The sequence below is a fragment of the Triturus cristatus genome, chromosome 10 (assembly GCF_964204655.1).
Source record: "Triturus cristatus chromosome 10, aTriCri1.1, whole genome shotgun sequence".
Classification (NCBI taxonomy): Eukaryota; Metazoa; Chordata; class Amphibia; order Caudata; family Salamandridae; genus Triturus; species Triturus cristatus.
In genome coordinates, this window is record NC_140593.1 from 53,780,449 (window position 1) to 53,795,618 (window position 15,170).

General features: G+C 46.4%; 1 protein-coding gene across 1 annotated transcript in view; it reads right to left on the bottom strand.

The window, feature by feature from the left end:
- Positions 1-15,170, bottom strand: part of LOC146788818 (exocyst complex component 1-like) — a 1,992,459-nt gene that overhangs the window by 1,679,099 nt on the left and 298,190 nt on the right. Inside the window, exons 3-4 of the mRNA XM_085630399.1 lie at positions 8,986-9,113; positions 8,201-8,360 (exon numbers count right to left, since the gene is read on the bottom strand). Coding sequence (XP_085486525.1) covers positions 8,201-8,360; positions 8,986-9,113 — 288 coding nt within the window. The remainder of the gene's footprint in view (positions 1-8,200; positions 8,361-8,985; positions 9,114-15,170) is intronic.

Below are 15,170 nucleotides of genomic sequence, written 5' to 3' on the forward strand. Positions count from 1 at the left end.
TCCTCATGGCCCCCGCTTAGCGGGGGCCGTTCGCAGAGGAGGTCAAGCCCAACTTTGCCTTGCCTGCCTACCTTGGTGAGAACACAAGCCCTGGAACTTTGAAAACCATCACCGGCGCATTGACACTGGGAGCGCACGAAGGACGGGACTGCGAGGACCAGCAGCCCCATAACAGCGAACAGCTGTGTCCTCTTCCCGCCCACTGTTGCCTGTAATTGCCGCTGTGCCTACATAACTCCTCACGGCCCCCGCTTCGCGGGCGCCGTTCGCAGAGGAGGTCAAGCCCAACTTTGCCTTGCCTGCCTACCTTGGTGAGAACACAAGCCCTGGAACTTTGAAAACCATCACCGGCGCATTGACACTGGGAGCGCACGAAGGACGGGACTGCGAGGACCAGCAGCCCCGTAACAGCGAACAGCTGTGTCCTCTTCCCGCCCACTGTTGCCTGTAATTGCCGCTGTGCCTACATAACTCCTCACGGCCCCCGCTTTGCGGGAGCCGTTCGCAGAGGAGGTCAAGCCCAACTTTGCCTTGCCTGCCTACCTTGGTGAGAACACAAGCCCTGGAACTTTGAAAACCATCACCGGCGCATTGACACTGGGAGCGCACGAAGGACGGGACTGCGAGGACCAGCAGCCCCGTAACAGCGAACAGCTGTGTCCTCTTCCCGCCCACTGTTGCCTGTAATTGCCGCTGTGCCTACATAACTCCTCACGGCCCCTGCTTCGCGGGAGCCGTTCGCAGAGGAGGTCAAGCCCAACTTTGCCTTGCCTGCCTACCTTGGTGAGAACACAAGCCCTGGAACTTTGAAAACCATCACCGGCGCATTGACACTGGGAGCGCACGAAGGACGGGTCTGCGAGGACCAGCAGCCCCGTAACAGCGAACAGCTGTGTCCTCTTCCCGCCCACTGTTGCCTGTAATTGCCGCTTTGCCTACATAACTCCTCACGGCCCCCGCTTCGCGGGAGCCGTTCGCAGAGGAGGTCAAGCCCAACTTTGCCTTGCCTGCCTACCTTGGTGAGAACACAAGCCCTGGAACTTTGAAAACCATCACCGGCGCATTGACACTGGGAGCGCACGAAGGACAGGACTGCAAGGACCAGCAGCCCCGTAACAACGAACAGCTGTGTCCTCTTCCGGCCCACTGTTGCCTACAATTGCTATTTAAACGTGAGTGCTCCTAGCAGCGCGGTCGCGTGCGGTCGCGCGCCGGGAGAAGCCCGGGACAAGGGCGGGACCGTTTGTGGCCGTTCGTGGACGGCAGAGGATGGGACGGGCCCAGTCCCTAACGTTGGGGTTGTTATATGTTTACTGGGGTGCCATAAGTGTGAAACCTTATAACCGTTGTTTACTAAATTTGGTTTTAATAGTTGCTTTGTTGTGGTACGATGAATTCCTCTCCGGGATGTCTGGGTCATAAGTCCCCCATTAGGGGTTCATTTTCTGGGACATTAGATAGATTTCTTATTAGAGCGTCATCGCTATTGGCACATGAAATAGAACTCACGGAGCGGAGATTGTCGTTGGACATTATGGCAGATAAACGCTCCTCCTTGGGTTCCATTAGACATGCTAATTCCCCCAACCCCCCGGTTGTAATTATACCAGATCCATCAGTTGATACTATGATAGGTAATAGGAGTTTTTCATCCTCGACTGAGAAAATATCGGAAACTGCACAAAGATGCTATCCTATTTCCGAGGAGGAAGGCATGCATAGTAGCAGAATTTCTTGCCACTCCAATAGTATAAACCCACTAGTCCCTCCTATCACACTTTCCCCAGTTCGAAACAGATCGACTTCTGTCATTAAGCAGGGCCTGCCTAAGACATCTTCTGTTACTACCACGAAGGGGGTTTGCCAAAAAAAGAAAAGGGGGAAGGCAAACGATTTGGAAACATCGTCCAAAAGCCGCAAACATGAGCCTCTAAAAAGTAATCCCGTAGCTCCAGCTAGTCGAGATCAAGGGGCGGGGTTGCATGATGTTACGCCGAATTCATTGGCGTCGGCTGATAGTAAGTTAAACAAACTGGGCAAGGATTTTTGGCATAGATTAGATTCAATGTTAAATACATCCTTTTTACTGATTAACGATAGACTAGAGTGTATCGAAAATAGGATCTCTTGTCTTGAATTGGCCTTTGCCTCTTTTCAAACCAGACCGGATCTGCGGGGGAGAGCCAATACAAGTGTCCCGAATCCAACATCTTGTATACAAGAGGGTCCACTTGTTAACGAAGGGTTAGTTCCCCAACCACAGGCTATCCTACCACCGTCTAATATACCTTCTGGTCAATCCGCTAATAGGGTGCTACCTAACGTGTCTAATGAGATGGACGGACTTGGGCATGGGGCAATGGGTAATGCCAATACTACAGGAACTACAGGGCATCGGGGTCCCCAAAATTCAGTCGCAATAGATCGAAGACAATTATTAAATCTTCCGCCTGAATCAACCCCTTATGTTGTTGTTCTTACAGATGTCCCAAAATTGACTAATGGGAAACGGGAGGAGTTTCCTGACCTAAAACACAAGTGTACCCATTGGCTCAACCAACATAGGCCATTACCTATGTCGGTTTCAGCTGAAATTATTTTCGCACGCAGGGTAGATTGGGTGGGTCCTAAAATCAAATCGGTAAAGGGAGACTGTGTTGTTATAAATTTTAGAGATAAAAGGGCCGTGGAGCATATTTGCGCCTGGCCCGTTAATAACTCGGTCTCTCTAATTAATTCTCTGCCACTTACATTTTTCTACCCACCCTTAAGTCACAATTGGAGTTGCCCGCGCCCGTTATTAGATGGTATTCCCGCTGAAAGGTTGGATGTATGAATTCCTCAGTTGCTGCGACCTACTCTGTATGCAGGAAACTTGGTTTAAAGATCAAATTAACCTCGACGGGTTTGTTTCCTTTAATCTCCCTGCACAGGAATCTGTGTCAGGCCGTGCAAAGGGTGGTCTTTTAATATTGTTGTCAATCAAACTTCCAGTGGTCGTTAAGGCATATGAAATGGTTGGATATCACTCCCAAGTGTTATGGCTACAGCAAGAGCATGGTCGTAATGTTCTGATTATTAACTACTATAACAATTTATTCAATCAGACGCGATCACTTGCGGTTATGGAATTAATGGGTGCCCTTGATAAATTATGTGCCGATAACCCTATTAATTTTGATTTTATTTGGGTTGGCGATTTTAATACCCCCCTCTGCTCCCTATCTCTAATAGAGGCATGCGGGTATGCTGTCGATAGTGCGGATCCAGAGGTCCATTTCCCACACAATCCTTATGGAGAACTGTTGAACTCTGTTATGGCTAAGTACGATCTAGCAGCACTACAGAGTGCAAAAGATGATTATGGCAATCCCGTCCCTACATTTACTGGCAGGGGCGCTGGTTCGGTTATCGATCATTTAGTTATTTCGGTGAATATTGCTCCCCTCTGCGGAACTCCGGTAACTCTGGACTTATCTGTTAGTGACCACAATTGCATTATTCTGTGCCTGTCTTTATGGGGCCACAGGAAACAGGGGCCTGAAACTATTGCTAAGGATGTTGTTTTAAGTAGACCAAATGGCCATAGGATCAAGTGGACTGCCACTAACTCAGACACGTACTTGAACAGAATTGTTACTTTATGCCTACCAGAGATAAGTATGTGTGTTGAAGTTGATGTCGGTCACTTAGGTATCCTACAATGTTTCAAGAAAATTAACGACATTATTAACAAAGTCCTGACTATCACTAACATAAAGCATCGTAACCAGAATCATGGGTGGTTTGACACGGCTTGCACTAAGGCTTTACAGAAGCTAAAGAATGGTCTCTCGTGTAGACCCCGGAACATGCCATTTATCATTAACCTTAGGTTAGCCTACAAGGAACAGCTCAAGCGTAGGAAATGTGAACTTCAGGTAGAAGCATGGGGCAAATTGACAGTCGCGGTGGAGCTTTATGATAGTAAGCTCTTTTGGGATACCGTCAATAGCCCTTTTTTAAGGAATGACGATGTCCCGATTATTACCTCCCAAGTTAGTAAGGAAAGCTGGGTTCTTCACTTTTCATCTATTTTTAACCATAGCGATACATTATGCATGCCTAGTCAACTTGCTGCCGTATGGCCCATTATCCCACTTAATATTACTCCTTCTGAAGTAGTACTTGCTTTAAAATGTAGCAAAGGTGGGAAAGCCCCTGGGCCTGATGGTGTGCCAATAGACCTTTACAAAGCCGACACAGCTATATGGGGCCCGGTTTTATCTAACATTTTTAATGCGGCTGTAGAGGCAATAATTCCACCGACCTGGGGGGAATCCATAATTATCCCTATATATAAAAAGGGCCTTAGATCTGAAGCCAAAAATTACCGCCCCATCTCACTCCTAGACTCTTCATAAAAACGTTGAGTCGGGTTTTGTTATTCAGATTAGAGGAATGGCCAGAGGATAAGGGGATTTTGGCCCAATCCCAATATGGGTTCAGGAAAGGTAGGGGAACCTTGGAACAATGCGTAAACTTAGATCTTATTTTTGGGAAATATACACGTGCCAAGCAGGGATCTCTTTTTCTCTGCTTCGCCGATCTCAGTAGCGCATTGCATTCGATTTGGTTGATCATGGTTTACTTTGGTCAACCCTTCTGGACCTAGCTGCCCCCCAGGCCATTATTTTCTTTTTGGCTCGACTCTGTGCAAAATTATCTGCAAAAATACGCTATGGTTTAGCAGGTGAATGTACAAGTCAAATTCCGGTGAGCCTTGGTATCAGACAGGGCTGTGTGTTGGCCCCCCTTCTATTTTCTCTTTTTATTAATGCTATAGAGGCCGAATTAAAAAAGGTCCAATGTGATGCCCCGCAAATTGAGGGTCAGGAGGTACCTGTGTTGCTCTATGCCGACGACACGGTTCTCCTCTCAAGAACCCCCATCGGTTTACAGAAATTAATGAATAAATTCTCTGATTTCATAAAGGCAAGGAAATTAAAACTCAATAATTCCAAGACCTTTGTTTTACCGTGTGGTCGTAAAATAAGGAATCTGAGAACCTTCCACATTGAGAATCAGGAAATTCTTGTTGTTAACAAGTTTTGTTACCTCGGCATCATGTTTTCAAATAATGGTATGTGGCATGAAGAGATTTTAAACGTTAAAGCTAAAATTGCTAGATGTGCCTACGGCATTTTTAAATTTGCACTTAAATTGGGGGATCGACGCATATTTGAAATGTTGCACATTTATAATATTAAGTGCGTTTCGGCGGCGCTTTATGGCGCCGGGGTTTGGGGTTATTGTCCTCATGGAGAGCTTCAGATTGAGGAAAATGCTTTCCTAAAAAAGTTATTATGTCTCCCCTCGTCCGCACCTACCTCATTAATTCATAATGAACTGGGGCTGAATTATTTGTCTGATTTAGCAGAGTTGAAACCATTAATGTTGTGGAGGTCGATCTGGATGAAGGAAGAGACTGGATTTAACAGAAGCATTATTAAGGACTGTCTTAGTCTAGACAAATACCTGCAAATCCCATGGTTAAAATATGTGGTTACTGTTTTTAAGGATTTCTATAAGGTGAATATCCTAGTAAACCCAAATTATGCGTCTGATCTGTCCAAGTCTGATTTTAAACAAATCTTTTTAAAGGAAAAAGCCGAACGCCGCCATCTTGAGAGTATGCAGCTTGTAACCGTGGCTTTTTATTATTCACAGGAGCTTACTGCAGGGTTCCAACCATACCTTTCTCAAGTCACTCGACCTTCACATCGGTTCGTTTTGACTCGATTGAGATTAGGTATTGTCCATCATTTGGTATCTTTCCCAATAATGAGAAAACATCCTACTGTTCCCTGCCCATGTGATGGAGTTACTAAACAGAGTGTCACACATTTTCTCCTTATATAAGCATTTGCCTATTGACTATCTGAAACCACTTTTTAAGAAACACGGGTCTCGTACCTTGAAATCTGCTATGAACCTGTTGTTTTCTTTAAATGAGATAGACATATGTTTTTTTACTGCCACGTTCATTCTTAAATCGATTGCTGCTAGAAAAAGTATGGTTTTTTAATCTCGTTGTTTGGGTGGCTGTTCATTAGGTTTCATATATCTTATATATTTGATCCCTTTATATTGCATTTGGTTTTAATTGCACAGTAAGTCTTGTATTTGTTGTCTTATGCTTTTATGATTGTATTTTTGATAATCGAATAAAGCTTACTCTGATCTGATCTGACACACCTGATCACACCGGTGATAACCCCCAGCGCCTGTTCACTTATGCTAGAGTGAGATGACACACCTGATCACACCGGTGATAACCCCCAGCGCCTGTTCACTTATGTTAGAGTGAGATGACACACTTGAGCACACGGGTGACAACCCCCAGCACCTGTTCCCTTATTGCCAGAGTGAAATGACACACCTGATCACACCGGTGATAACCCCCAGCGCCTGTTCACTTATGCTAGAGTGAGATGACACACCTGATCACACAGGTGACAACCCCCAGCGCCTGTTCACTTATGTTAGAGTGAGATGACACACTTGAGCACACGGGTGACAACTCCCAGCACCTGTTCCCTTATTGCTAGAGCGAAATGACACACCTGATCACACTGGTGATAACCCCCAGCACCTGTTCACTAATGCTAGAGTGAGATGACACACCTGATCACACAGGTGACAACCTCCAGCGCCTGTTCACTTATGCTAGAGTGAGATGACACACCTGATCACACCGGTGATAACCTCCAGCGCCTGTTCACTTATGCTAGAGTGAGGTGACACACCTGATCACACCGGTGATAACCCCCAGCGCCTGTTCACTTATGCCAGAGTGAGATGACACACTTGAGCACACGGGTGACAACACTCAGCGCCTGTTAGCTTATTGCCAAAGTGAGATGACAGAACTGATCACACGGGTAACCAACCTCAAGACCTGTTCACTTATAGCCAGAGTGAGATGATGACACACCTGATCGATCACACAGGTGACAACCAACAGCACCTGTTCATTTATGCCAGAGTGAAATGCCACACCTGATCACACCGGTGATAACCCCCAGCGCCTGATCACTTATTGCCAGAGTGAGATGCCACACCTGATCACACCGGTGATAACCCCCAGCGCCTGTTCACTTATGTTAGAGTGAGATGACACACTTGAGCACACGGGTGACAACCCCCAGCACCTGTTCCCTTATTGCTAGAGTGAAATGACACACCTGATCACACCGGTGATAACCCCCAGCGCCTGTTCACTTATGCTAGAGTGAGATGACACACCTGATCACACAGGTGACAACCTCCAGCGCCTGTTCACTTATGCTAGAGTGAGATGACACACCTGATCACACCGGTGATAACCTCCAGTGCCTGTTCACTTATGCTAGAGTGAGGTGACACACCTGATCACACCGGTGATAACCTCCAGCGCCTGTTCACTTATGCTAGAGTGAGGTGACACACCTGTTCACACCGGTGATAACCCCCAGCGCCTGTTCACTTATGCCAGAGTGAGATGACACACTTGAGCACACGGATGACAACACTCAGCGCCTGTTAGCTTATTGCCAAAGTGAGATGACAGAACTGATCACACGGGTAACAAACCTCAAGACCTGTTCACTTATAGCCAGAGTGAGATGATGACACACCTGATCGATCACACAGGTGACAACCAACAGCACCTGTTCACTTATGCCAGAGTGAAATGCCACACCTGATCACACCGGTGATAACCCCCAGCGCCTGTTCACTTATGCCAGAGGGAGAAGCCACACCTGATCACACAGGTGTCAACCCCCAGCGCCTGTTCACTTATGCTAGAGTGAGATGACACACCTGATCACACCGGTGATAACCCCCAGCGCCTGATCACTTATTGCCAGAGTGAGATGCCACACCTGATCACACCGGTGATAACCCCCAGCGCCTGTTCACTTATGCTAGAGTGAGATGCCACACCTGATCACACCGGTGATAACCCCCAGCGCCTGTTCACTTATGCTAGAGTGAGATGACATAATCCACACCTACCAGGGACTTTTAGCTTAACATGAATGGTCACCGGCAGAGACAGAGTTCATGTGTGCAGCGTCACTGCCGGTGCACAGGATTTACTCTCAAAGGCGGTCTGCATTTACATCTTCAGCATAGTGTCTCGGGATGCTGCTGACTGCAGCACTGTGGTCCTCACCTTCCAGGTCGCCCGATGAGACATTGATGAAGCAGATGCTACCCGAAAGGTGCCGCGTGTTCAGCTTCCAAAGGCAGGAGAGCAGTGTGGTCTTCTGGGCCAAGCTGCTAGCAGTCCACCTGTACAGCTTATCGAACTGCAGCTCGAAGTCTGGAGTCACCTTCGAAAATGTACAAAGAATTGTGGTCAGAACACGAATCACACCTTAGAATACCAGTAGGAGCACGAGTGCCATCGTCCTGCCAAATGCCTCAATGCCCACCGGCCTGTGACGTCAAGGTAAGCCCCTACAAGGGCACCCAGCTCCTACTTCTCACTCAGGCCCAACTCTACTGAGGGTGGCTGGGACTGTGCTTACATTTATATGTACATGCACTGTAATTGCGTGGAAAAGTCCAAAGACATTTACCTTCCCCCACCCCCATTTAGGTGGGTCGTCTTTCGTAAAAACAATATTGCCAGGAAGTCAGCCATGAAACTACGGCATCGCGGACCCAGTGTCAATCTTTTCTTTGCGATAATTGCTGCTGGGCGGAGAGATCTCGATTTGTTGGAGTAGACATGTGTGGGCCAGCAGAAACGGCTTCCCCTTCATTTGGAGCCTGTGCTGCCCCAGCACATTGGAGGCCAGTCTGCACACTCTTTAGGTGAGGCCCCCAGAAGAGTCCTCGAATTGGAGGTCAAGAGGCAGACTCATACTGTTGATCAGAGCGTAAACATACAAGGACACTCCTGCTACGGGGTGCGAGGTTGGCCATTGGATGGAGTATCCGCATCTCACTCACCTGGGTACCTTCTTTGCCATCCACCAGTCTCAAGTTGTAAAGAGACCAGGTCTCACTGCGCTTGTACTGGTCCCGATCTACTTTCTTTAGCTTGACTAGGGTCAGGTTCAGGGGTCGGTACGCAGACACTAAGGACAGGGGAGAGAATAGAAACATTGTTGAGGGATAAAAACTCACTCTACCCAAATGTTGTCAATGACCCTCAATCCTGACCCATAGCTCACACAATCTATTTCAGTACTAGGCCCCAAACTATTCCTCTTTCAAAGTATCACAATCCCAATATGCAACATCCGTGCTGTGCCAGCAGTGGGGAACATGAACAGAGACATTCCATTGGTCTGAAGAGAAAGCGGTTATTACATTTTGGAAAATGCCTGGTGTAGCATGCGGAGTGGGAGGGTGTTGGCTTTGAGCATGAAAGGGTGTAAACTATGTAGGAGTTACCAAGTATTGATTGTGAAAAATGTTTCCTGATCGAGACGCCAGTACAGAGGATGGCCAATGCAACTCAATCATGCTCTGTGGCAAATCTCAATGCAGTGCCACAGGGCCTTCACACAACTCTGTCAATGACGCTCAATCCAGCACTACCGCAGCCGCTGTTCTTGAGATCCTGTAGTTTCAAACACAGCTCTGGCAACGACAATCAATCCCGAACTACAGCATCCATTCTTCTTGCTATCCTGTAGTTTCACCCACAGCTCTGGCAACCACAATCAATCCCGAACTACAGCAGCCATTCTTCTTGCTATCCTGTAGTTTCATCCACAGCACTGGCAACCACAATCAATCCCGAACTACAGCAGCCACTGTTCTTGAGATCCGGTAGTTTCATCCACAGCTCTGGCAACGACAATCAATCCCGAACTACAGCAGCCATTCTTCTTGCTATCCTGTAGTTTCATCCACAGCTCTGGCAACCACAATCAATCCTACACTACCGCAGCCACTGTTCTTGAGATCCTGTAGTTTCATCCACAGCTCTGGCAACGACAATCAATCCCGAACTACAGCAGCCATTCTTCTTGCTATCCTGTAGTTTCACCCACAGCTCTGGCAACCACAATCAATCCCGAACTACAGCAGCCACTGTTCTTGATATCCTGTAGTTTCATCCACAGCTCTGGCAACCACAATCAATCCCGAACTACAGCAGCCATTCTTCTTGCTATCCTGTAGTTTCATCCACAGCTCTGGCAACGACAATCAATCCCAAACTACAGCAGCCATTCTTCTTGCTATCCTGTAGTTTCATCCACAGCTCTGGCAACCACAATCAATCCCGAACTACAGCAGCCACTGTTCTTGATATCCTGTAGTTTCATACACAGCTCTGGCAACGACAATCAATCCCGAACTACAGCAGCCACTGTTCTTGAGATCCTATAGTTTCATCCACAGCTCTGGCAACGACAATCAATCCCGAACTACAGCAGCCATTCTTCTTGCTATCCTGTAGTTTCACCCACAGCTCTGGTAACCACAATCAATCCCGAACTACAGCAGCCACTGTTCTTGATATCCTGTAGTTTCATCCACAGCTCTGGCAACCACAATCAATCCCGAACTTCAACAGCCACTGTTCTTGATATCCTGTAGTTTCATCCACAGCTCTGGCAACCACAATCAATCCCGAACTACAGCAGCCACTGTTCTTGAGATCCTGTAGTTTCATCCACAGCTCTGGCAACGACAATCAATCACGAACTACAGCAGTCACTGTTCTTGATATCCTGTAGTTTCATCCACAGCTCTGGCAACGACAATCAATCACGAACTACAGCAGTCACTGTTCTTGATATCCTGTAGTTTCATACACAGCTCTGGCATTGCCAATCAATCCCAGACTTCAGCAGCCACTGTTTTTAATATCCTGTAGTTTCAACCCCAGCTCTGGCAATGACAATCGATCCTGAACTACAGCAGCCACTGTTCTTGATATCCTGTAGTTTCAACCCCAGCTCTGGCAATGACAATCAATCTGGAACTTCAGAAACCACTGTTCATGATATCCTGTAGTTTCAACCCCAGCTCTGGCAATGACAATCAATCTGGAACTTCAGAAACCACTGTTCAAGATATCGTATAGTTTCATCCACAGCTCTGGCAACGACAATGAATCCCGAACTATCGCAGCCATTCCTTTTGATATCCTGTAGTTTCATCCACAGCTCTGGTAATGACAATTAAATCCTGAACTACAGCAGCCACTGTTCTTGATATCCTGTAGTTTCATCCACAGCTCTGGCATTGCCAATCAATCCTAGACTTCAGCAGCCACTGTTTTTAATATCCTGTAGTTTCAACCCCAGCTCTGGCAATGACAATCAATCTGGAACTTCAGAAACCACTGTTCATGATATCCTGTAGTTTCATCCACAGCTTTGGCAACAACAATCAATCACGAACTTCAACAGCCACTGTTCTTGATATCCTGTAGTTTCATCCACAGCTCTGGCAACGACAATCAATCCCGAACTACAGCAGCCATTCCTTTTGATATCCTGTAGTTTCATCCACAGCTCTGGTGATGACAATCAATCCCGAACTACAGCAGCCACTGTTCTTGATATCCTGTAGTTTCATCCACAGCTCTGGCATTGCCAATCAATCCTAGACTTCAGCAGCCTCTGTTTTTAATATCCTGTAGTATCAACCCCAGCTCTGGCAATGACAATCGATCCTGAACTACAGCAGCCACTGTTCTTGAGATCCTGTAGTTTCAACCCCAGCTCTGGCAATGACAATCAATCTGGAACTTCAGAAACCACTGTTCATGATATCCAGTAGTTTTATCCACAGCTCTGATAAAGACAATCAATCCCGGACTTCACCAGCCACTGTTTTGGACATCCTGTAGTTTTATCCACAGCTTTGGCAACAACAATCAATCACAAACTTTAACAGCCACTGTTCTTGATATCCTGCAGTTTCATCCACAGCTCTGGCAATGACAATCGATCCCAACCTTCAGCAGCACTGTTCATGATGTCCTGTAGTTTCTACCACAGCGCTGGCATTGACAATCAATACCGAACTCCAGCAGCCATCGTTCTTGAAATCCTGTAGTTAAATCCACAGCTCTGACAATGACCATCGATCCCGAACTACAGCAGCCATTCTTTTTGATATCCTGTAGTTTCATCCACACCTCTGGCATTGCCAATCAATCTCAGACTTCAGCAGCCACTGTTTTTAATATCCTGGAGTTTCAACCCCTGCTCTGGCAATGACAATAAATCCAGAACTACAGCAGCCACTGTTCTTGATATCCTGTAGTTTCAACCCCAGCTCAGGCAATGACAATCAATCTGGAACTTCAGAAACCACTGTTCATGATATCCTGTACTTTCATCCACAGCTCTGGCAATGACCATAAATCCTGGACTTCAGCAGCCGCTGTTCTTGATATCCTGTAGTTTCATCCACAGCTCTGGCAACAACAATCAATCACGAACTTCAACAGCCACTGTTCTTGATATCGTGTAGTTTCTTCCACAGCTCTGGCATCAACAATCAATACCGAACTTCAGCAGCCATTATGCTTGATATCCTGTAGTTTCATCCACAGCTCTGGCAATGACGATCAATCCCGCACTACCGCAGCCACTGTTCTTGATATCCTGTAGTTTCATCCACAGCTCTGGCAACGACAATCAATCCCGAACTACAGCATCCATTCCTTTTGATATCCTGTAGTTTCATCCACAGCTCTGGTAATGACAATCAATCCCGAACTACAGCAGCCACTGATCTTGATATCCTGTAGTATCATCCACAGATCTGGCATTGCCAATCAATCCCAGACTTCAGCAGCCACTGTTTTTAATGTCCTGTGGTTTCAACCCCAGCTCTGGCAATGACAATCGATCCTGAACTACAGCAGCCACTGTTCTTGATATCCTGTAGTTTCAACCCCAGCTCTGGCAATGACAATCAATCTGGAACTTCAGAAACCACTGTTCATGATATCCTGTAGTTTCATCCACAGCTCTGATAATGACAATCAATCCCGGACTTCACCAGCCACTGTTTCTGATATCCTGTAGTTTCATCCACAGCTCTGGCAATGACGATCAATCCCGCACTACCGCAGCCACTGTTCTTGATATCCTGTAGTTTCATCCACAGCTCTGGCAACGACAATCAATCCCGAACTACAGCATCCATTCCTTTTGATATCCTGTAGTTTCATCCACAGCTCTGGTAATGACAATCAATCCCAAACTACAGCAGCCACTGTTCTTGATATCCTGTAGTTTCATACACAGCTCTGGCAGTGCCAATCAATCCTAGACTTCAGCAGCCACTGTTTTTAATATCCTGTAGTTTGAACCCCAGTTCTGGCAATGACGATCGATCCTGAACTACAGCAGCCACTGTTCTTGATATCCTGTAGTTTCAACCCCAGCTCTGGCAATGACAATCAATCTGGAACTTCAGAAACTACTGTTCATGATATCCTGTAGTTTCATCCACAGCTCTGATAATGACAATCAATCCCGGACTTCACCAGCCACTGTTTTGGATATCCTGTAGTTTCATCCACAGCTCTGGCAATGACCATCAATCCCAGACTTTAGCAGCGGCTGTTCTTGATATCCTGAAGTTTCATCTACAGCTCTGGCAACAACAATCAATCACAAACTTCAACAGCCATTGTTCTTGATACCCTGTAGTTTCATCCACAGCTCTGGTAACAACAATCAATCACGAACTTCAACAGCCATTCTTCTTGCTATCCTGTAGTTTAATCCACAGCTCTGGCAACAACAATCAATCACGAACTTCAACAGCCACTGTTTTTGATATCCTGTAGTTTCTTCCACAGCTCTAGCATCGACAATCAATACCGAACTTCAGCAGCCATTGTTCTTGATACCCTGTAGTTTCATCCACAGCTCTGGTAACAACAATCAATCACAAACTTCAACAGCCATTGTTCTTGATACCCTGTAGTTTCATCCACAGCTCTGGTAACAACAATCAATCACGAACTTCAACAGCCATTCTTCTTGCTATCCTGTAGTTTAATCCACAGCTCTGGCAACAACAATCAATCACGAACTTCAACAGCCACTGTTTTTGATATCCTGTAGTTTCATCCACAGCTCTGGCAACGACAATCGAATCAGAACTACAGCAGCCATTCTTTTTGATATCCTGTAGTTTCATCCACAGCTCTGGCAATGACAATCAATCCTGAACTACAGCAGCCACTGTTCTTGATATCCTGTAGTTTCATCCACAGCTCTGACATTGCCAATCAATTTCAGACTTCAGCAGCCACTGTCTTTAATATCCTGTAGTTTCAACCCCAGCTCTGGCAATGACAATCAATCTGGAACTTCAGAAACCACTGTTCATGATATCCTGTAGTTTCATCCACAGCTCTGGCAATGACCATAAATCCTGGACTTCAGCAGCCGCTGTTCTTGATATCCTGTATTTTCATCCACAGCTCTGGCAACAACAATCAATCAGGAAGTTCAACAGCCACTGTTCTTGATATCGTGTAGTTTCTTCCACAGCTCTGGCATCGACAATCAATACCGAACTTCAGCAGCCATCGTTCTTGATATCCTGTAGTTTCATCCACAGCTCTGGCAATGACAATCAATCCCAACCTCCAGCAGCACTGTTCTTGATATCCTGTAGTTTCATCCACAGCTCTGGCAACAACAATAAATCACAAACTTCAACAGCCATTGTTCTCGATACCCTGTAGTTTCATCCACAGCTCTGGCAACAACAATCAATCACGAACTTCAACAGCCACTGTTTTTGATATCCTGTAGTTTCTTCCACAGCTCTAGCATCGCCAATCAATACCGAACTTCAGCAGCCAATGTTCTTCATATCCTGTAGTTTCATCCACAGCTCTGGCATTGACAATCGATCCCAACCTCCAGCAGCACTGTTTATGATATCCTGGAGTTTCATCCACAGCTCTGTCAATGACGATCAATCCCGCACTACCGCAGCCACTGTTCCTGATATCCTGTACTTTAATCCACAGCTCTGGCACTGACAATCAATCCCGGACTTCACCAGCCACTGTTTTTGATATCCTGTAGTTTCATCCACAGCTCTGTCAATGACGATCAATCCCACACTACCGCAGCCACTGTTCTTGATATCCTGTAGTTTCATCCACAGCTCTGGCAACGACAATCAATCCC